Source organism: Peromyscus eremicus, chromosome 1, assembly GCF_949786415.1.
Source record: "Peromyscus eremicus chromosome 1, PerEre_H2_v1, whole genome shotgun sequence".
NCBI classification, from domain to species: Eukaryota; Metazoa; Chordata; class Mammalia; order Rodentia; family Cricetidae; genus Peromyscus; species Peromyscus eremicus.
The window spans coordinates 39,177,557-39,201,459 of record NC_081416.1 but is presented as its reverse complement, the minus strand read 5'-3'; the positions used below and the strand labels follow the sequence as shown (position 1 = coordinate 39,201,459).

Below are 23,903 nucleotides of genomic sequence, written 5' to 3'. Positions count from 1 at the left end.
CTAATCAGTAACCTCATAAAATGTACTTATATTATTAGACCTGCATCTTATTTATATATCTATATGCAAATTCCTATCTAGAGAGAATGGCCAACACTTTATAAAGAATCATTTTATAAAATAAATACTACCTGAACTGCTGGTTTGTACGGACTCATCTTCACTACATGGTGATTTAAACCAGGAGGTGTATTTACGATGACTGGGGAGGGATGGCCATCAAGATGGAATATTTGAAATGAATGGGGATGACAGGGATGGGTGGAAACCATTTAGAAGTAGTATTTGCTATTTCAAAGGAAAGGAATTCTGGGATTATGTGATGCTGTGTCAGAAAGTGTCATAGTGCAGGTCCTTCAAAGGACTCTATCCAAACAGGAAACTCTCTAATAAAACTGAAAAGAAAAGGAAGAAATATATATGTAAACATTTAGGGTTTCTCTCCATTGAAGGCAGAGATTTTGGTTCACCCTGTTTCCATGGTGTCTACAATAAAGGCTGGCAGAGAACAAAAAGTCACTAAAATTTCCTGAGTAAATGAACCTAGCTAGAAATCCCGGTCTCATCCCTGAAGGTTCCTCTGTTCCATGCCTCAGCTGCACAGGCAGGAAAATGAAGTAAGAATTTAGGAGGAAGCCGACATGGTGACTCTGGCTGTAACCCTATAGATAGAGGAGGGAGACTCTCCAGTTTGCGGCCAGTTTGGGCTGCACAGTGAAACTCTTTGTCAAAAAACAGTTGATGGTGGGGGCTGCCTGAGTTTGAATCTCACCTCTGACATTTCCTGGCTACTGCAACATAGACAAGTTTCTGTGCCTGGATTCCCTCATCTGTAAAGTTGCAGTAAAAGCACCTTGTGGGTCATTGTAAGAATTCAATACGTGAATTCTCAGAAACTGTGCTGGCTGTTGTGTGTTGAAGCTAAACATAAAGTAAATGTTAGGTATTATCTTTCTTTTTCACTATAACCCAAGGAAGTTACCGTATCTTCCTTCAGGTAGCTATGTTTTGTCTCTCACATATAAAAACGGGATCCCTTCAGCTAAAAATAATTTGGTCTTTCCTGATCCCATTTAGCCTTCTCCTGAGATTCACTTAAAGTTATTTTTACCAAGAGAACATAGTTATCATTCAAGGCAATAAAATATAGAAGACAATAAATTATATACAAACTCCATCTCTTTGTGTGTGTGTGTGTGTGTGTGTGTGTGTGTGTGTGTGTGTGTGTACTTCCCCCTTTGAATTCAGTCTTTCTCCACGAGGCAGCCATATTCTTGAGGGAGGCTTCTAAGTAGCAATCTCTATTTGGGGAGAAGATTGAAGGTGTATCCTAGCAACCTAAGTCATGTGATAAGGCCTTCCAGCTAGTTAGTTTCCTCCTGCATTACTGATCTACATGTAGTTAGGGAAGCTGATGTCTTTTAATGAAAGGGCAGGTGGATTTGTGCTGATTGAGACCCTATTGAATTTGGTTGCAACATCTATAAACAAAATAAAAGGGATGTTAGATGAAACTACAGAAAATATCTTTTAGTTAAAATACCTACCATTACATCATTTTTCCTTTCCTCTCTTCTTTCCAATCCCTCTCATGTCCCCCAACCCTATCCAGCTCTCTCCCAAATTCATGGCCTCTCATTCTTTAAATGTTATAGATACATACGTGTGTGTGTGTGTGTGTGTGTGTGTGTGTGTGTGTGTGTGAATAAATATATAAACACAACCTGCTAAGTCTGTTTAGTGTTGGTGGTATTGTATGACTTTAGGACTGACAACTTGGTATTGGATAACCAGTTAGAAGGCTCATCCCTGGGGAAGACTTGAATTTTCCATCTCTCAGTAGTCATTAACTGCTTGTACCTCTTTATCTAGGGTTGGGGCACTATGTGATTTCCCTCATCCACATTGGCTTGTCAACTGATGTTGTCATTGTCCAGTCATTGATATTGTTGAAATTTCATGGGTGTGGTGGCTTCCCTGTCATATCTGGAAGACACAGTCTCACAGAGGATTCCTAGTCCTCTGGCTCTTACAATCTTTTTACCCCCTCTCCCATGATGTTCCCTGAGCTTTAGATAGAGGAGTTGTGTTGTAGGCATACTAACTGGGGTTGGATACCACACGGTCAGTTGTCTACATTGGAGCCAGTTGTGGCTTTCTGTAACAGTCTCTATCTTCTGCAAAGAGAAGTTTCTTCAATACAGGGAGAACTACATCAATCTGACTGCACCAGCACACAGAATCAGGAAATACATATATACTACTGAGACAGGATCTCTCTGTGTAGCCCTGGGTGTCCTGGATCTCACTATATAGAGCAGGATGGGCTTGAGCTCACAGAGTTCCACCTGCCTCTGCCTCACAAAAGCTACTATTAAAGGCAGGCACCACCACACCTGGCTAGAAAGCATATCTAACCCAGATAAAAATCCTTTGTATAAGGCAAGGAAGGGTCTAAATTCCTCAGCAAGAAAAAAAAAGAGTGTTCCTCAACATTATTTGGAGAATGGGTGCTTCATCCTCAACACCAGAGTCATGACACTATTGCGCATGACACACTATCAGTATATCCTGCCCATCCCCACCCCAGCCCATCAAGCCGGATTATAGTAAGACTATCTATGCCAAATGAGACACCTGACTTTTTTATATACCATCACTCTCAGAGAGGGTCCATTATTTGCTTAGCACCCCAGACCTTCAGATTCTTTTTTCTTTGAAATTTTCATGCATGTTTATACTAAATTTTTGGTTATTCATCCCTCAATACTGTGTCAGAATTTTTTGTTTGAGTGACAGTTTCATACATTCATAATGAACTGTAGTCCTTTTCTCTCCCCACTCCCCTCTCAGGTCACACTAGACCCCTCCTTCTCATCACATCCCCTCATACCTTCACATCTCCATTTTGTAGCCCACTGTGTTTAGTTTCTACCCAAAAATGTGTGTGTGTGGGGGGGGTATTTTCTGAAGAGCAACGTATCAGTGGCTGCACCACTGAAGAAAATGACAACCCCCCCCTCCAAAAACCATTAACTGTCAATAATTAGTTTGGGGGGAGGAGGGAGACCTCATGAGCCCCTCCCCCATCTGTGATGAAATGTTGTCAGGCTCAAGCTTGTTCTTTGCAGAAAACCACAGCTGTAGTGAGTTCATGACCCAAAGATAACCTTTTGCTTCACACTTCATCACCCTCTGGCTCTTACATTTTCAACCCCTCTTCCTCAGTGTTGCCTGAGCCTTAGAGAGGGTATAACTGTCCCATTTAGGGCCAAACATTTTACCATCGTGTATTCCTAATACTTCAGCCAGTTACAGGTTTCTGCATTCATTGCCACCTCCAGCAGCAAGAAGCTTGGTTGATGAAGGCTGGACACAGCACCGACCTGTGGGTGTAAACATAAGTGTTTGGAAGGCAGTTTGATAGCACAACCATTCGGTAAAACAATAGTATAAATAGGTTTCCATCTAGGGCCTATAACCTCCCCAGCCATAGGGTCTTGATTAGATCTTCAGAGCCAGGCATGAATTTCCTCTTGTGGAGCAAGCCTTAAATCCAATCACAAAGCAATTGGTTATCCCTATAATAGTTGTGCCTCTATTATGCTAGAGGATACACCTTAGCTCACAGGATGCACAGCTTTATTTCTCTGACTTGTGATCAAGTGTGTAGTATCTATTTTCAGCAATAGCGTCCTATCATGAAGCCCTAGTGGGCAATCAAGAGCAATGACAGTAGCCTGTATTGTTTCGGTGGCCTCTGGGGCCTCCCTGGCCAACAGTTTATAGGGACGTATCCAACACCTGGCACTGGGATTTTTCATTTAATAACCCATAACTTCTAGTAGGAGCATTATCCACCCATGAAGGACACCTGTTCAAACTCTTGTTTTAGATTATATTTTTTACAGGCTTGTAAGATAGTAGGTTTCCATATGGCTTTTTATATATCCTTAGTTTGAGTTACCCTTCCTCCTCTCAGACTCTGCAGCGACCTCTTAAAGGAGCCTCCAGCTTCTGGCTGAGCATGTTCCTGCCTTCCTGTCTTCCTCCTTCAGTTAGAGCTATGCTACTCTGTGAAGACCCCTCTCTCATCTATCTAGCCTTCCAGTTGCCAGCACAGACATGACCATATAAACTCATCATTCTCCCCTTCCATTCCTAGAAAGCATCTGAAATTAACTGACCAAAAACAGGAAAAAAACAAGCAACTCCATTTTAGCAAAACTAAGAAATATACTCCAAACTCTCTGCGTATGCAGGAACCATGTTGGAGAGCAGGGCAGGGCGTGAGAGAAAAGGCACTTTCAGAATCCTGTCCCCGGATGCGAGGAGTGCCCCAGGACGCAGCTTCTCTTCTTTGTCTGCAGCAGCGTGGGCAAGAACAAATGTGACACAGCGGTTTCAAGTCCTGCCTCACCCCAACTCAGAGCATAGAAATCGAGGAGGTGGGATGCATGCCGGATTATGTCGATAAGCCATGATTGCAGGAGGGAGTTTGATTTTTGGCATGGCTTAGGAGAAAGCCTTCCAGTTGTGAATAATAACTAGCTTGGAATGCTACCCTAGGCCCATTATAACCCAACTCATTAAATGATAAATAATAAAAATGGATTAGCATAGACTGCACACAGAGATAGTCTAAGGAAAATAACAAAAGAGCAAACTGCATTAACAGAAGAATCACATTCTTTATGAAAAAAAAATGTTTCTGGAAAAAAGATGAACTTTGAATACGGTAGCTGCCCTTCATCTGTGAGGACACATTCTAAGACCCCCAGCACATACCTGAAACCACAGATGGAACTGAGTCCAAATACATCATGTTTCTTTATATACATACATACATACATATATACATACATACATACATACATACATACCAATGTAAAGTTTAATATGTACAACAACCAATAAAGTTGGATACATATAACAGTATCCTATAATAGAAGTTATATGGACATGGTCTCTCAAAATAATTTGCCTGGGCCTAGGATGGTGGATACATGGGGAAAGATCTTGATGTGCAGGTGTGAGGACTTGACTTCAGGTCCCGGAACCCATGTAAAGCTGGATGTGGTAGCATGCACAGCTGCAACCCAGCAGCCTGGAAATGCATAGGCCAGCTAGTTTGCTGTGTTCAGCAGAGAACAAGAGACACTGTCTCAAACAAGCTGGAAGGTAAAGACTGACACTCAAGGTTATCCTCCAGCCTCCACTTGCATGCCCACATTTACAGGTACACACACACACACACACACACACACACACCACCACCACCACCACCACCACCACCACCACCACCATCATTACTGCAAACGCACAAAGACTATAAAAGTGTATATGTACAGAAATGTATCTTCCTGCGCTATGCTCATCCCCATTGTGATGTGAGAGGATACTATCATTATCGTTATGGTTGTAACATGTGTAGTAACATAAGCTCTCTTTAACGTTGTCACAGAGAATGTGTGTTCTTCCTGTGGGTCTTAGCAACTTTACCACATAATTTTTTCTGTCCTGTTTAAACCAGATCATTTCTCGTTCAATTTAAAGAAGCATGTGTGACATCCTCTTTGGCAATCTCAGTGCCAGCATCATTGCTGTTGTGCTGTGGGACTGTCCAACACTAGGGACATAGGTGAAGCACTGTGGGCCCATACCAGACATCAAACCTACTGGCCTTTGATCTTGGGTTTTCAGGTCTCCCGACTGTCAAAAATAGATTTCTATTCTTGCGAGCTGCCACTTTCTGGCATTGTCTTTTAACATAGAGACTAAGACATGCCTTTTATGTACCACGTACTGCTCTGAACTCTTAAATACAGCAGCAAAGTGTGCTGAATCCCTCTTCTCCTCATACATCGTTCCTTTACTGAAATGCCCATCCTTCAGAACTCTTTGTGGTCATCATTTGTGCACTTACAACTTCACCAGCCTCCTGCAGAAAGATAAAACAGTCAAACCACTATGTTGACATTTTACACTGATATGAACTCGTGCCCGCATTAGGGCAGCGTAAGTTGGCCCTTTCCCCTTCTAGATGAGCTCTCACATGCCTCCCGCCTACTCATCCTACACCTCTGCCACTCCCCTGTCGCTCATCCTCACCCTGTATCCATGCTCACAAAGGCTTTCCTCAAAGGTGCCAAGGCCTCCTACCTACCAGCCTGGGAAGCAGGCCGTATGGGTGAGTGCCCTAAGCTCAAGTTAGGACCCATGTGGAATCCAGGCCTATGTCGAGGTATTATTTTTCAAGGTATTATTTTTCCAACCCTCTATTTTCCTTGTGGAGTCAACCAGAGAGCCCAAAGAACTCAAATACTTGTGCCTTCAAGGCTACTCAAAGACACTGTTTCCAGCCCTCATTATTGAGGATAGCCTGCCAATGGGTTGCTCCAGCTACTTGGTACAATATTGTCATGGCAACAAGCAAGATTGGGAAGGCAGAGCGGTGCTGACACAGTCATTCGTTTGTATAGATACAGGCCACAAATACACTGGGAGTGGCAGTGGTCTTCTATAGCACAAACACAGACTGTGAAGGTTCACTGTGCGCTGCTTTGCTTGTTTTCTGAGTGCTGCCCCACCGTGACTAGGACTCCATAAAGAGGGTGACTGTGGCTTTGGTGATGGCCATTAGCTGTGCAAAAACTAAACAGTCCCGGAAACAAACATAATCAACAAATACATGTTGAGCAGGTAAATCACATATCTGGTATGTTAAACTAGAGCTTTCTCCTCTTTCAGCAGTAAGGTCTGAAGACAAAGGACCCGGTCTGATTCATCTTGGTGTCCATACTGGCATAATGTCTGTCATCTGAGAAGGCATGACATCAATAGGTTTGAATGCAAAAATACATGAGTGAAAAGTGAGCGAATTAATGAGTGCATATTACCTATACTGGAGGGTCTTAACCTTGTCTTCCCATATGAATCACCAGGGGAGCTTTTTAGACCATGCAGTGCCTAAGACCATATTAACCAGGATCTCTAGGAACACATCTGAGGCAAGAGTGTATTAAACTTCTATGGGAAAAGGCAGTGCACAGCCAATTAAGGACAGTGTGAGCAACCACCCAGTTTTACTCAGGACTGAGGCATCTTCCTGAATGAAGGAAATTCAGTGCTAAAACTGTCACTGTCCTAAGCAAGCCCGGGTGGTTCATCACTTGTGCTGATTCAAACTGTCACCCAGGTCGACTCTTGAGTGATGTATTTTCAACTTTTGAAAAGCCAAAATTCATTGGCTTCATGTTCTTATTTGACACTTACCTAATTACATTCAGGCCTGTAGCTCACCTTGACCTCCAATCACTCCTTCCTCCATGGTCTCTTGTTCAGGCTTGTGCGACTATTGACTTGGGTAGTATAGAAATTTGTGACATATGCATGATGCAGGGGGTGACTAAACCATTACAGTATGTAAGCAACAACCAGTGGGCCAGCTAAAAGAAGCAAAGCGCTCTCTTTCACACACACACACACACACACACACACACACACACACACACACACAAAATTAAGTTGATATGGCCATTATTTTAAAAAGAAAAAAAGAAACAGTGTAGATGATGCTGAAAGATGGTTCAGCAGTTCAGAGTTCTTGTTGTTCTTGGAAAGGACAAAGGTTCGATTCCCAACACCCACATGGTAACTCACAACCCTCTGTAACTCCAGTTCTAAGGGATCTGACACCCCCTTCTGACCTCCACAGGCACCAGGCATGCATATGATATATATACATACATGTAGACAAAACATTCATACACATAAAACAAAACAAATAAATCTTTAAAGAAAAAAAACATTTTTAGAGAAAACAGCATAGAGGTTAGGTTCCTCAGAAAACTAAGACCAGACCTACTGCGTGATGTAGCTGTCCTACGACCAAATATATCTCAAAAAGAAATGAAATCAGTACAGCAAAGAAACACCTATGTTCTTGTGTTTATTACAGCATCGCTCACAATGCTCAGGATATGGGCTCAACCCAGATGTCCATCACCAGATGAATGGCTAAAGAAAGTATGGTGTGTTTATACAGAATGCAATATCACTCATCAGAAAAAAGTGGAGAAACACAGATGAAACTGGAGGACAAGTTAAAAAAAAAATGAAGCACATAACAGCAAATACTGCAAGTTCCTCCTAGATTCGGAAACTAAACATTGATATCACGGAAGTGGAGAGATAGACAGTGGGAGGGAAGGAAGGAGTGTGATGTTTAATGTATTGGGGGGACAGCCTGGTAAGTGCAGTAACTATGCTGTAGCACTGTAGGAAAGCTAGGCTTTACAACTGACTATATTTTTTAATATAGATAATAGAGGGACTTTGGAATGATCTCAATGCATACACATGATGTTCTCTGATGTCCTCTGCCTGTGATTCTAATCTTATCTGTATAGACAATGTCCATGTGTCTAAATGTCATACAATAGTCCATAAATGTACACTTCCTGTGTCAGTTAAAATAAAAAAAAATGGACTTCTAAAAGAGGGGAAACAAGCAGTTATAAAATGCCACCTTCCAAACACAATCCCAGTGACCTTCACTTTTTTTCTCTCTCCAACTAGTAACATACATTTTCACATATTTCAGTCACCCTGACATGAGATTGCAATCTCTGTTGTTATCTGAGAAGACGGATGATTTTCTTAATGGAAAATTCTATGTAAATCAAATGAATAGACATTATTTCAAATGGTAATCAATTCACTCCAAGAATGCAGCGTATACTAAACCCATCAACTTGTGGACACCAGGGTGAGACTTGTGAAGGGAGCACAACCCAGCAACCTCAAGGAATTTGTCACTCAAAGGATAGGCCCAGGACAGGGACAGCAGCATTTCCTGAGAGCCTGTTAGAAATGCAGACTCAGAGCCGGGAATGTACCTCATCAGGGAGCACTTGCCTAGCCCTGAGTTCAATCTCCTCTCTCACAAAAGAAAAAAGAAATACAACCCTCAGGCTTCACTCCTGAGCTCCTGAGTCAAAATGTGGAGGTGAGACACAAGGGTCTGCAGGAGCATGCCGGGCTAGTCATACACACACAAACTGGAGAAGTGCTGAGCAGTCCTCTGGTGAACGCTGTTCACATAAATCACTTTGGCTTATTTATTTGTTTTTTGTTTGTTTGTTTTCAATACCTTATTTATTTTTATTTTTTATGAAAACTGGTGTTTTGCCTGCATGTACATCGGTGTGAGGTGTCGGATCCCCTGGAGGTAGTACAGGCAGTTGTAAACTGCCATGTGGGTGTTGGGAATTGAACCTTGGTCCTCTGGAAGAACAGCCAGTGCTCTTACCTGCTGAGCCATCTCTCCAGCCCTGTTTGTTTTCAAGACAGGGCTCACCCTGTAGCCTAGGCTGGTCTAGAATTCACGGTAGCATTTCTGCCCCAGCCTCTCAAGTGGTGGGATTATGGAATGAGCTGCCACCATGCACCACGCCTAGCAGTTACCTAAAAGAGTCTCTCTCTCTCTCTCTCTCTCTCTCTCTCTCTCTCTCTCTCTCTCTCTCTCTCTCTCTCTCTCTCTGCATGTGTGTGTGTGTGTGTGTGTGTGTGTGTGTGTGTGTGTGTAGCTGTGCATACATGTGTGTATTTGTGTTCATGTGCAAGCCTGAGGTCAGCACCAGGTACCTTCCTCTAGTCTTCTCCATCATCTTCCTCTAGTCCTGTCCATCTTCCTCTAGTCCTGTCCATCATCTTCCTCTAGTCCTCCCCATCATCTTCCTCTAGTCCTCTCCATCATCTTCCTCTAGTCTCTCCATCATCTTCCTCTAGTCCTCTCCATCTTCCTCTAGTCTTCTTCATCTTCCTCTAGTCCTCCCCATCATCTTCCTCTAGTCCTCCCCATCATCTTCCTGTAGTTCTCCCCATCATCTTCCTCTAGTCTTCCCCATCATCTTCCTCTAGTCCTCTCCATCATCTTCCTCTAGTCCTCCCCATCATCTTCCTCTAGTCTTCTCCATCATCTTCCTCTAGTCTTCTCCATCTTCCTCTAGTCTTCTCCATCTTCCTCTAGTCCTCTTCATCTTCCTCTAGTCCTCTCCATCATCTTCCTCTACTCCTCCCCTTCATCTTCCTCTAGTCCTCCCCATCATCTTCCTCTAGTTCTCCCCATCATCTTCCTCTAGTCCTCTCCATCATCTTCCTCTAGTCCTCCCTATCTTCCTCTAGTCCTCTCTATCTCCCTTAGTCCTTATTGTGAGACTGTGGCTCCCTGAACTTGGAGCATCAATCCAGCTAGACTGGCCAGCAAGCCCCAGGGATCCTCCTGTCTCTGTCACCTCACTGCTCCAGTACTAGATTACAGGCACAAACCACCATACCCAGTTTTTATGTCCCTTCTCGGCATGGAGCTCAGTTCCCCATGCTTATTTATCAAGCACTTTACACCTCCCCAGTCATGTGCCTAATTCTTTGCATCAATGTTGCAGAGTCCAGAAGAAAAAGGCATGGGGTAGGCATGAAAAGAGACATGTGGGCCAGCAGTTCTCTACCCCTGCTGTGCACAGGAAACACCTGGGCCTTTAGACATGCCTTCAGGTGGTGTCACTGAATTGATATGGGGCTGGCATAGTGAGAATGCAAAGATCTCCTGGTAAGACTGACGAGGGCCAACAGGTAAAAGTCACATACGTTCATAGTGTGGTGAGCAGATAGGTCCTTATATGGATTCCAACCTTCCCCGCTGGGCAGAATTCATGATGACTGACTCTGGTTGGAATGTCACAGCAGCATAATGAACTCTTCCGTTTATTCTCTGTTAGGAGCCGTGTGACCTTTCCCTTAGCGTCACTCTATCATCTCTAGACTTGAGCATCTTCATGGGGCCAAGGCAGATAGCAAGAGCCAGTGTCCAGTACCACTTGGGACATTCCTTACCACAACATGTGGAAATCTCCAATAGTTTGCTGAACATATGTTCAATTTTCAAATTCTCTGAGCCAAAGGAGACTGTTTGCTCTCTTCCCTTCTTCCCTGCTGATAGGAGACCCAGTAGGGTAAAAATGAACTAGTGTGCAATGAAGTCTCTTCCTCCATACACCAAGGATGTCAATAAAGTGTGAACAACAACAAAAGTTAGCATTTGAATTCCATTATAGGATCCCATTTCAATCTTGTAGCATCTCAGTTGAATGAAATGGGATAATTCTTACTGTTCCCATTTCAAAGATAACAGAACAGTGGCTTATAGAGGTCCCTGCTCACCCAGCCACAAGATGGGCAGGGGTTGCAAGATCGTCCCCCTGCCTTCTAGACTGCACCTGTTCTCAGCTATACACACAGCTGCTGAGGGTTGCACATGTGGACAACATGCATCATCTAGACTGCCTGTCACAGCAGAATCTTCTGTAGAGATATAAATGCCATCTCTGCCTCTAGTCACACGTGGCTGTTGGGTACTGAAATTCAACCAGTGCTGGCACCCACCTGTTGCTATCCCAGCACTCAGGAAGCCAGGCTGGGAGTACCCGTGAGTTTAAGGCGAGGTCAGGCTACATATTGCAACCCTGTCTCAAAAAAAAAACAAATAAGTAAAATAAAATAAATCTACAGTGCACAGGAAAGCACATAACAAAGAAGGATCCTCCCCAAAGTGTCAGTAGTGGAATGGAGCCACACAGCTCCTTAGTTTGCCCTGGGGAAGAGGGATCAATGGGGGAGTGGCTGAAAGATTCTTCTTGGCATGGCTAACTACTGTTTCTCTCGCCCTCTTTTTTTCTCCCACTTTGTACAGGAGCCAACGCATCTGCCCCAGACCAACTGAGCTTAGCTTTAGCCTGGAACAGAGTTGACATCGCTCGCAGCCAGATCTTTATTTACGGGCAACAGTGGCCGGTAGAGTATACGTTGTTACCCCTGAAAAACCCACGTGCTTGGCAATGATGTTTAAGGAACCTTTGAAAGTGGCTCAGAAAATTAGGGCGAGGTGTGGGGAGAGGAGAGATCACCCTGTTAGCACAGCGTGTGGCCAGGGAACCCCTCTCATGTTTGGGGACATACTGCCACCTAGTGGAAGATGTAACTAAATGTACCACCAAACGTTCCCTGGCTCTTCTCAACAATTTTCTGATGCAAATCCTATCTTTTTATTCTATCTTTAACGATACAGACAAGACAAAGTTAAAATAAAGGAAGGAGAAGATTCGTATGTTTCTGGTTATCTTTTAGGAGAGCAGAAGGAAGAAGCTGCTGCCGCCAGATGGTGGCGCTCATGCTGGTTTGCAACTGGGCCAGGCCTCTGGGTGCAGGTACCATCTGGTCCTGGTGGCTGAGCACAGGTCTGCCCGATGCCCAGCACAAGTGAACCAAAGCTTTATATAACTGTCCGTGGCTTCTTTTCTGTCACTTGGCTGCCAAAAATAAGAACTTGGGAAATGGGCCATTGGGTAATGTGCACACGTACCCACGAGTGGCAGCCCAGCAGCAGCCTGGAAGTACTGCTCCCTGAACCTTAGGAGCTCGGGCCGCAACTGGCACCTGTCTTCCTAGGGTTCACAGACTGCTAGTTGAGGGCATATTCGTCAAGGAATCTGGACGTTGGGGGAAAAAAATGAAAACTGTAAAAGGAATATAAATCCCAGCCAGTACTCCATCTAGAAAAGTGTTGTTCTTTTAGTTAGGTGGCCCCCGTTTGCCTCTGGAGTGCCCATTTCTACACAGAGATTCCAGACCTATTGGACCCTCGGCTCTGTTTACCTGAGTTCCTATCCTCAAGTCAGCCAGGGCTCTCAGTCAGTACCAAAGGAAGAAGAAAATGGAGAGAGAGAGAGAGAGAGAGAGAGAGAGAGAGAGAGAGAGAGAGAGAGAGAGAGGGAGAGAGAGAGAGAGAGAGAGAGAGAGAGAGAGAGAGAGAGAGAGAGAGAGAGAGAGAGAGAGAGAGAAGTGTGTAGGATTACCTCTATAGGCATAGCAGAAAACTAGCCAGGGAGTCCTTCAGGAGGAAAACCTGGGGTCCTGAGGCTCCAGAACAAGAGATTTAGGGGAGAAAGTAGCTCCTAGATCTGGAAGTCCTTGATGTCTGTTTCCCAAGACATGAGTCTTCAGGACCAGGAGGGGCACCTAGAGGCCGGGGTGCTAGGTCTCTCTCATTGGCACATGTCCCTGATCTGTTTCAAGCCCTCTGGGTGAGCACTGAGGAACTGCACTTCTCTGCTGTGGGCAGACTAACTGAATGTCTTGGATTACAGGTAGGGTCCCTGGAGCAAGCCATGCTGGATGCCCTAGTCCTGGACAGAGTGGATTTTGTGAAATTACTCATAGAGAACGGAGTAAGCATGCACCGTTTCCTCACCATCTCCAGACTAGAGGAACTGTACAACACGGTAGGGCCAAGCTAAGATGCCTTTCAGCCTCTGGTTTTCTTCTCTTTGTTTACCTTCTCCTGCCTTGCCCCCACCCCATGCCTGTGACTCTGTTCCTGTCTCTCCTGTAATGCATGGATCCTTCCTCACATGCACTCCCTTACACCTGGAGAGCCAACAGACACCAAGTCACTGGGACATTGCTTGTTCTAACTGCTCAGTTGTCAGCATCTTAGGCAAAAGGGGATGTGATCATCAGAGGGCATTGTTCTCAGATTCTAACACAAAACCACCAGCAAGTCTGTCTACCAGAACACATGTAATCTGTAAGCCCAGGGAGTGTTTGGGACATATGTTGCAGAGGAGGGTTGGTTTAGCACCAAGCACCCAAGCAGGCTGATGAAGTATCATCCTGTATCATTTTGTCATCCTCAGAGCAATGAAGTTTATTTTCCCCATGACAGTATAAAGTATCTTCAAGTCATCCAAAAATGTTTGTGGTGGTGGTTGTTCTTTGCAGTGGCAATTCGCTGAACAAGCCAACTGAGTTTAAAGAGCTGATGTTGTGTTTTACCATTTTACAGATGAGAAAACTGAGGAGGTCTTAGTCTCTTTGTGCTGCTACAAGAGAATACCTGAGGCTGGGTAATTTATGAAGAACATATATATTTCTTTCTCACAGTGCTGGAGGCTGGAAGTCAAGATCAAGGGGCCACTAGGTTCATTATATAGTGAGAGCCATTCTCTCTTTCCAGAATGTATCCACTGCAAAGGACAAACAGTGTCCTCTTAGGGCAGAAGGGTTGGAAGTATGGAAGTGTGAGCCCTCTTCTGTCCAGACCTCAATTCAGCTTACAAAGTAGACACCCTTGTGACTAGATCACCTAAGAGCCCCACCTTTCCACACCTCTGTACTGATATGAAGCTCAACATGAATTTTGTACAGTCATGGAAGTGTAAAGCATAGTCAGAGGCAAGAAGTAATTTATTGAAGGACCTAAATCTCTGAATAACAACAACAAAAAGAGCCTAGTACCGAACCCAAGCCTCTTCTCAGAAGTTGCTTTTCCACACACTGGATACAATGTCTGCCCTAGCACCATGAGTGCAATGCGATAGAGCTATGGACTCAACAAGAGGTAGGTGACAGATAATAGCAGTGTGCTTCATCTTAACACCACTAAAGGAAGGAAGTCAGCTGGCAGAGTGGGTCCAGGTTTCTGCTTTCTCTGAAGCCTTGTCTTGCCTCAACACGCTGAGATTTACAGTGAGAAATAAATACACCTGGGCATCATAACTTAGGTATCAGTTAGATAGTGATGGGAGTGCAAAGGTTCTTTCCAACGTCTAGGAAAGAATGGAAGAACCCTGTTCCTAGACCTTAGACCAACAGATTTCATTACTCCAATCAACTGGTGGTGGTCACCTGCAGTACCGTGTTGAGAAAAAACATGGACAGCAAATGACAACAATAATAATAATGCTATCTATCATTTACTGAATGCTGAGCACAATTTAACAGCTTTATAAAGAAGTGTTGCGTCACTGAATCATCAGATAGCCCTGTCAGATGAAGGAGTGTTATTCTCCTCACTGTGATGAGGAGAAAGTGCATCACAGCAGGCTCTGCGATGACTGTCTGCACAAGCAGGGTTGGGGCCAGGAATCTCAGCCCCAGAGCATCATCACTGTTTTAGATCCTCCGATCATGTTGCCAGATTTAGCAACTAACTGCAGCACACCAGCAAAATTTGGTTTTCAGATAAGCAATGATTGTTAGCATAAATATAGTTGTCCTTCATATCTTCATAGGATTCATTCTAGGAGTTACCACAAAAGAAAAAATTACCTTTAAATGCTCAAATTCCTCATCTAAATGACAAAACCTACACACATCACCCATTTTTTTTTAAGTAACCTCTCTCTGGAAGCTAAATAATGAAGCAGCTAAACCAGGGACTTTATACTCTCATATACAATACCCAATACAAGGTAAATAGTTGTTGGCCTGTATCTTCTAAGGCAGTGTTTCTCAACCTGTGGGTCATGACCCCTGTAGGGGTTGCATATCAGCTATTTACATTATGATTAATAACAGTAAAATTACAGTTATGAAGTAGTAACAAAATAATTTTATGGTTGGGGCCACCATAACATAAAGAACTGTATTAAAGGGTCACAGCCCTAGGAAAGTTGAAAACCAATGATCTAAGGAATGATAAGAAAAATACCTGTACATATTCAGTACACACACAACTTCCCACAAATATTTTCAATCCAGTTGGTGGACTCCACAAATACAGACATCATGAGTTTGGAGGGCTGACTATATATTCCCAATATTGCATGGGGCATCATTGCTCATTTGAAATTCAAATTTCATTGGGTATTCTGTACTTTACTTAGCATCTCTCCTCCTGAGAGACCGGAGAATAACAAATCATCTACTTTATTCTAAGCCTCAATACATGCACACCCTTTCCTGACCTCTTTTTCTCCCGGCTAGCTTATGACTTTTCCTAAAGTCAAATGTCAGGGAGAAACCACAAGTCCACTATTTCTGTACAGCCTGGGAGTGGTCACCTCCCACTTATGGATGACTTTCTTTTATATTGAATTGCTGAAACAACCAAAGGAAGCCACAATATTATATGACATGTTAAATTTTATGAAATCTGGCCAGATAGGGTAGCATCTATGTGTAATCCCAGAATTCAGAAGGCTGAGGCAGGAGGGCTATGATTTTGAAGCCAGCTGGGATTACACAATGAAAACCCTCTCCTAAAAGAATTATATGGAATTCGATTTTCTGTGACCATGAATAAAGCTTTGTTGAAACATAGCCAAGATCACTCATTTATGTATAGCTGCTTTCACACAATAATAACAGCTAAACAGATATGAGAAGACTGCATAGTCCACAAACATTCACTACTGACTTCCTGGCCTTTTGCAGAGAAAGCTGGCCAGTGCATGTTTGAGGCAAGTTTTCAATGACAACTTGGAAAACTATGTTAAATAAAATTAAGACATTTCTATGGCATTGTGTCAAAAACCCCTCTCTCTTGCTAGAAAACTAGCTCTTTCCACACCATTTGGCCCAGGTATCTATTAGTTGATAATCAGCCTTACAAAGTTTGAACCTACAGTTTCAAACACATTTCGATGGAGAACATGTGATCCAAAAATCCAGCCAGCCTTGGTTTCAAAGTCACAACCACAACTGAGCAACTAGAGCAAGACCCAGAACAAAGAGCTGCCCTCCATCAGCCAGCACCCTTCCTTCCAGCTCCCTCTCGCGTCGCCACCCGGAGCCCCTGACTAGCAAAACTGTTTGATTGTTCTTTATCATTTTCAGAGACATGGGCCCTCAAATACATTGTACCACTTGGTCAGGGATGTCAAAAAGGTAAGAATCCTCTAGACCACAGGTCAGAGGCCCTGTGCTGAGTGCTTCCTGTCATAGACTGTACCCGTTGTGCATGAGCTGCCTAGTCTCCATGTCCCTGCCAGCCCCCATTGTTGCAGAGCAATGTATGTGCATCTGCTTGGTAGCTTGGACACCTCTGCTGACGATGCCGCTGTGGTCCTTCCTCCAGTCACCATGGTTTTAGATGCTTTTATTGAATGTAATGCTTTTCTATAGCAGATTCCAGGCTCTCCCCCATGCCAACGTGGATTTATGTCATTACCTACATCTTTCCAAATGCCCCTTACTGTTTGGGGAGTTAGTTTCCATGGTAGCTTACCACATGAAGTACCTTCCTGCCAGCTCCTCACAACATCCTATCTACCTGCATATAAAGTATAGTCAGAAGCTGAGAAAAGGTGGCTCATCTAGGCATTCCATCCTCACAACACTTTATTTTTCCAAAATATGTTTTATGTCCATCTATTCATTTGATTTTTTTTAAAGCTGGTGGGTGCAAGTGAGTTATTCACAGTTTATGGAGGAGGTTGAAGGGTAAGGAGCTGATGACCAAATGCAGTGATTGGTAACATGCTAATATCACCACAGATCCTTTATCAAGGAAAAGTAGCAATGAGTGAGGCCTACTAGTGATGGGTACCCAGGATTCCATAGGCTTTCTACACACCTGAATTCATTTACTCGCCACAGAAACTGTCTGAAGGGGGGCTGGAGAAATGGCTCAGCGGTTAAGAGGACTCATTGCTCCTCCAGCACCCACACGGCAGCTCACAACTGTCTGTAACTCCAGTTCCAGGGAACCCAACACCCTCACACAGACACATGTGTAGGCAAAACACCAATGCACATAAAATGAAAATAAATAAATTTTAAAAAACTGTCTGAAGTAGGGTTATAATGTCTTTATTGCTGTTACATAATATTCTCATGTAAAGTTGAACATGGAAAGGTCATGTTTAACCATAGCACGTACTTGCATCTTTTGCCCAAGTCTCTTTTAAGAGTGTCTTGACTTCAGAACCTTTAACTCCAAAGAACAAAACAGACATTGTAGACCTTCCCTATCTCCTAGGAATGCTACAGTACTACCCCAGAACCCAAGGACATACTTAGAGAAATGATCTGGACCAGCAGGTCATTCTTCAGTGGCAGGTTCTTGAAAGGGAGGACCATAGGATCAGAAGTGAAGAAGCTAGGAAAGTTGGGATCAGGAAGTCTTGCACAGCCGGGCGGTGGTGGCGCACGCCTTTAATCCCAGCACTCGGGAGGCAGAGCCAGGCGGATCTCTGTGAGTTCGAGGCCAGCCTGGGCTACCAAGTGAGTTCCAGGAAAGGCGCAAAGCTACGCAGAGAAACCCTGTCTCGAAAAACCAAAAAAAAAAAAAAAAAAGGAAGTCTTGCACAAGCTATATCACATGCCAAGCAATCTAATTAAGTGCAGCACCTTATACACAGTGTGCAGGAAAAAAAATGAGAGCGTCATCAGGAAACTATCATACAACAGGATAGAGTCAGAAAGGAGCTAATCAAGCTGCCCAAAGGGAACAAGGGGTATTTCAAGTGCACCCCAGACTCGGCAGCCTTGATTGATCACCACAGCCCTTCAAGGAGGGGAAGGAAGGGTTTTCTCAGGATTAGAAACCTCAGTTCTCCCAGAGCCCTGGCCCCCAGTCATTGCTGGCCTTGCCAAGCATGTTCCAGGTTTTAGACAAGAAACTAAGTTCCTTCTCCATACATCATGGACTCAGGGCAAGTCCTGGACTGGTTTGATTCTCAACTGAGAATCAAAAGTACTGGACAAGTACATCATCTCATAGAAAGTCTCAACTAGACTTGACCCTTAGCGAACTGTAAGCAACTTTTGATATAGTCTTTAAAGTGCCAGAGGCTGTGGGAGCTGCTTGTAATTAGCCTCTTTTAACTGACTGGGCCTTAGTTAAGAATGAGTAAAAGATAAAAGAACAAAAACAAAATCCATATACACTTTTTTTTTCCTTTGCTACTCCAAACCTTCCTTCCAGCTCCACACAACCATAATGAGGACTGTCCAGCTTTCTGAGCAAAGCCTGTAGCCCTTGAACTCAAGAGAAGCAGACCCCGTGCGGCCTGTTTACCCAAATCACCTCTTTACGAGATCCCAGCTTTCCTCAGACGGGCCCATGCCAAGCCACAGTGGCCTCTGTGCCTCCAGCAAACCACTTTCCTTCATACATTCTCCTTTTGCTTAATTTATCCTGACTTAAATTTTTTCTGGAAACTAAACTCGGGTGATTCGGGTCCCACATGCTCAACATATTCATTGAAAAGCATTTGATTCTCATGTTCAAGAAATTATTTTGAGTGTTTCTAAAATAATAGATAAAATACCATCTCCTCACCTCAGACTAGTCTGTGTCCAGCTAGAATGTGGAGCTTTCTGACAATATAGCTATGCTTCGGTCCCAAAATCTCATCCATCAGCCAACCCAAGCCATGGAACGAGTCACACATGCACTTTCCCTGCCCCCTTTCCCAGCAGTAAGGTCTTGCCTGATCTTCAAGGAGATTTTTGATGTTATAGTTCCTTGAGTATAAATGATCAAGATTTCTCATATTCCTTTCTCTTCTCCATAGATTTCCACTTTGCAAGACCACTATCCATTAGCTGAAACTCCCTGAGCTGCCTCCTGCATTTGTTCATATTGAGAGTCTTATTAGAAGGCATGCAGCATACCCTTAGAGTACTTTCTTCCCCCTTTAAAGCTTCTTAGCTGTTAATGTACCTTGAAAACGCTATAGATTGATAAGAAAAGGATGTTAAGAACATGGGAGGAAGGGCTATGAGCTAAGAGCAGACCTTTAAGAGCAACAGGATAATAGAGCGAGAGGGTAGTTAGTGAGCATTCATTTATTCACTGACTTAGGAACCAGAGGAAATGACTTTCAAACTCACCCAGAATAGCACTGAACTGGCCTAGAAACAGTTTCTCCTCTCACTTGGAGAGCAGACTGCCAGTAAGAGGAGAGCAAAGACAATGCCTGTGTTCCGTTTCTTCTCCTGAAAAAAAGTAGAAACAAGAAATGAAGACTCCTGTCTCTGATACGAGGAACCTCTGGCTATTGGAAGAAAGGAAGGTATAGCCTTTTCGCCAGCGAAGGAACCAGACATATCAACAGTTTATGATCATGGATGAAATGAGCTGAAAATGGGACTCTTTGTTGTGTGTTTCTCAAAGATGTGAAAGGGAAAGAAATTAACATCTGGACGCAAATCTCTCCCATGGTCCCATATGACTTTTCCTAATTTAGACCAAGTACTTACTCTGGGGATTCAAAAATCTAGGTTTAAAAATCTAAGAATGTCTTAGGACATTGAATTTTTAAAATTAAAGAATATAATGAGTAATAAGGGCCTCCTTCCTTATAGGTATATATATATTTTTCTGTGAAAATTTTAACCAGTAGTCATTATATACATAATATATTCATATACACACACACACACGTACATGAATTAGAAACATAGTTCTGGACCTTAAATGTATTATCTAGTGAAATACCTCTAAATTAAATGTAAATGATGTCTACAAACCCAAGGATACATTTTGTGATTATCACATCACCATAAGCCAATCAGGTCATCTCCAAGCCCAGTTGTTCTTTGAAACCTACAGAAATGAGTGAGGAGAAATGCTTCCAAGCTAGTCAAGATCTCAAATTCTTTTATATCTAGAGAACAGTCTATAAGTAATGTGGTAAAGAATTGCCTTCTCCATCCACCAGGAGTTTGATACAAGCCACACCAATTCCGTGAAGCAGTTGCATGCATAAATCCATCAACTCTACTCATGGCTTTCCTCCTAGACTAGTGGCTCAAGTCTGTCTGCACTTCTGTAAAACATAACCCGCCATTTCAGTAGCTGCCTGCTCAATCTGTGGCTCCGGATGTTTTAAGCAGTAGTTTCTCTTTCGTCAATTTAAATGTGCTAATACTTCAGATTATCTGTGCTGTCCTTCACCGCCAGAAGAGGGTGATTTGAGTACAATACAGGGCCATGGTGAAATTAAGATTTAAAGTCCATTTACATGGGAACTAAGACCCAGATTTGCTGAATACAAAAGAGGAGGAAATAGACAAAGGGAAAGGAGGGAAGGGGGAAGAGAGGGAGAGAGGAAGAAGGAAAGAAGGAAGGAAGGAAGGAAGGAAGGAAGGAAGGAAGGAAGGAAGGAAGGAAGGAAGGAAGGAAGGAAGGGTTTTTGAAACTTTGGGTAAGAAAAGGAGATTTTCATAAGCCCGTATGATAAATTCATGCAAATTTGTAGGAGCATTCTTACTTTAAAATAATTCATTGCCTGGTTTTTTACTTTGCTAGTCTACTAAACCATGGGTAACCACCTTTCTTCCCGAGTGTTCCCCAGACTGAGTCCTATCCAGTGACGATTTTTCCCCTGTCAAGCCTGTCCCCCAAGTCTTTTCCACAATCTCCTTTGGTGAACCTGAAAATCAGCAATCATTTAAGACTTTCCACATCCTGGAGGAAACAAGCTTGTCTTCAAGGCTTGTTATGAATTTCAAAGGAAAAAAATCAATGTTCCTAAATAGTTAAAATCTGACAGCCATACCATGAGCTGACACTCAAAGACAGTTCATTTTGAAGAGCAGATTCAACTTGTGAGTTTGAACTGCTCTCGAGGACATCTTTAAGCATGGCATGACTTAAATTTTACCTTGAAGTAATGGTTCATAGCATGAAGGCAACATTTTCAAGTTGTCAACCTGCCTCCCAATCCTCTCTATTAAATCACTTGAATCTCAGGACCTACCCTGTGTTGTTAAGGCATGAAATGTGAAATCATTCTTGAGGCTTTACCCATTACCGAAGTCATGACCCACAGGGTGGGGACAGGACTAGGAAACAGCAGACAGAATAAGAATGACTCTGGTATCATTTTTTTTTTAATTCCAAAGCAAAGGAAGACTCCTCCAGAAGGCTGCTGTCGCTACCTGTTGGGTTGGGCATTCAAGGTGCCATTCACCCTCTTTGCCTCCTCCAGAGCAGGTGAAGTGAGGGCACAGGTCTATCCACATGGGTTCCTTGACCACCCTCAACCCCACACACCAAACTCCAGGGGACACCAACCCTGAGCACTCTGCACAAGAAACTTTGCCCAATGGAGAGCAGTAGAAAATAAAAGCAGTTGATGGGTGCTAATTAACAGTTGGGCTTCTAGAAACATGCAGAGCCTGAGGAGCAACGGTCCATGTCACCTGATTTTAGAGCATAAAGTGAGATACAGAAAGGATAGAGTCACATGGGGTTGAGCTAACAGAGTCTAGCCCATTGCTGTTTGCCCTGGGGACTCATGTCTCTGGCCAGAATTCTTGACATAAATACATGAAAGCTCCCCTTCTGTCCAACAATTGTGTCCTGGGATAAGCAATATAGATGATTTGTCATTGATGTGTGCAGACCACACCAAGTCAAGGCCATCATCCTCATCATGAAGCAAGGCTGCCATTCTCTTTAGAGCCTACCCAGGACATAGTTACCCCAACCAGGGGAGATGAGGAGAGAGAGTGTAGCTACCTAGTTTCATTGAAGAGAACATAACACAAAAAGCCCAACCCAGGCTGGATCCCAGCCACATCAATTAATTTCATTGTTTCATTGATACATATTTTCAACAACAAAATCACAAGAACCAACCACACCCCACATGTTATAAAAGGCATGGCAAGTATAAAGATATAAAAATATTCAAGAAAAATTTAAAACTATAGGTTTAATGACAGGCTACATTGAAGCCTCCTTTAACCGATTCGATGGATTTCCTACCTACAGAGATTCCCATATCACACTCTGGAGATCCCTAGGTGAACTGCCATTGCCACCTGAGCCTTAGGTGGTAGAGAAGAGGTTCCAAAAATTCAGGCTTGCATCAGAAGCCACCCGAGGAGGCAATGAGGCACACAGATGCCCAACACACTGAAGTAGGTAGGACACGGTCTAGACCTCCACATAGTCACTGAATTCCCAACAGTGTGTATGATATAGGCCATCACTGGCAGAGGATGCTGGCCTGCATCTGGAATTAAACAGGCAGTGAGAGCTGCCAGTCAGTCATCTATGCCCTCTTCAATTCACTGTGCATCCCTTCTTCCTTGACTTAACAGAGTGAAGAGTTTCCTTGGGCTTAAAGAATCCTCTTTTGAACCATCTGTATGAACAAGTCCCTGTGTTCCACTCCTAGAACCATCACTCAAAAAAAGAATGTTTTTAATAAAAATTGAAAGACACACCATACTTCTGGGTCTTTAGAAATGCTACTTTCTGGCTAGAGATGTGCCTCAATGTTAAAATGCTTTCTTAGTGTGTACAAAGTCCTGGGCTCCATCCTAAATGCCCTCCCCGCAACCAAACAAAGCTATTTTGCAACAAAAGGTGACAAAACCACCTTAATTTTGTGAAAGTTTTAATTCTAATGTTAAAATTTCTTCTCCTATCACACTTCACACACACATACACACACACACACACACACACACACACCCTTTAAGCACAAGGGACACTCATAGAGCTCCATTCTGACACTATGAAATGCTGACCCTGTTCCCCATTATTTATTATGGGCTGGGGGTGGGCCAGTGTATGTGACCAGCTAACAGAGGTCTTGTGTTCAAGTAGAATTGATCTTCTCTAAGTGGTCCTCACCCTGGTAGTGACACTCATCTTCTGAGAGGAGTCTTCCTTTTGTGAGTGGGGAGAAAACAAAGGGCCTGCAAGAGACAGGCCTGAGTCAGAGAGAGGCTCAGGAGCATCAGGGGACCCTGCATCTAGAAGCTGGGAATGATAGCCCTTGCCTTGTCTAGCCTGTGTTTCTTTCTGCTACACTGGTGTTTTTTTCTCCCCAGCTGAAGACTTGAATAAATAATTTGATTTTCTGTTATTGCCGGCGATTACCACATCTTCTTATTTAACTTATGTCTTCTTTCCAAGCGAGAGTATCCAGGTTTCGGTTGGATCTATTTTAAGGTGAATTAATTAACCAGCATAATAATACATTCATGTTTCTTTTTTCATTATAATTTTTACTCTAAAATAGTTACAAAACACTTGCCAATGAACCCTTAGTAAACCACGCCGTCTTTTTGGGTTTGTCTGTTGTTCCCTTCAA

At 43.3% G+C, this 23,903-nt stretch overlaps 1 protein-coding gene across 1 annotated transcript in view; it reads left to right on the top strand.

The window, feature by feature from the left end:
• The window catches only part of LOC131908666 (transient receptor potential cation channel subfamily M member 3-like), a 176,253-nt gene extending 162,745 nt beyond the window's left edge, over positions 1 to 13,508 (top strand). Inside the window, exons 8-9 of the mRNA XM_059259703.1 lie at positions 11,753 to 11,853; positions 13,206 to 13,508. Coding sequence (XP_059115686.1) covers positions 11,753 to 11,853; positions 13,206 to 13,355 — 251 coding nt within the window. The 3' untranslated portion in view covers positions 13,356 to 13,508. The remainder of the gene's footprint in view (positions 1 to 11,752; positions 11,854 to 13,205) is intronic.
• The last annotated feature ends 10,395 nt before the right edge of the window (positions 13,509 to 23,903 follow it).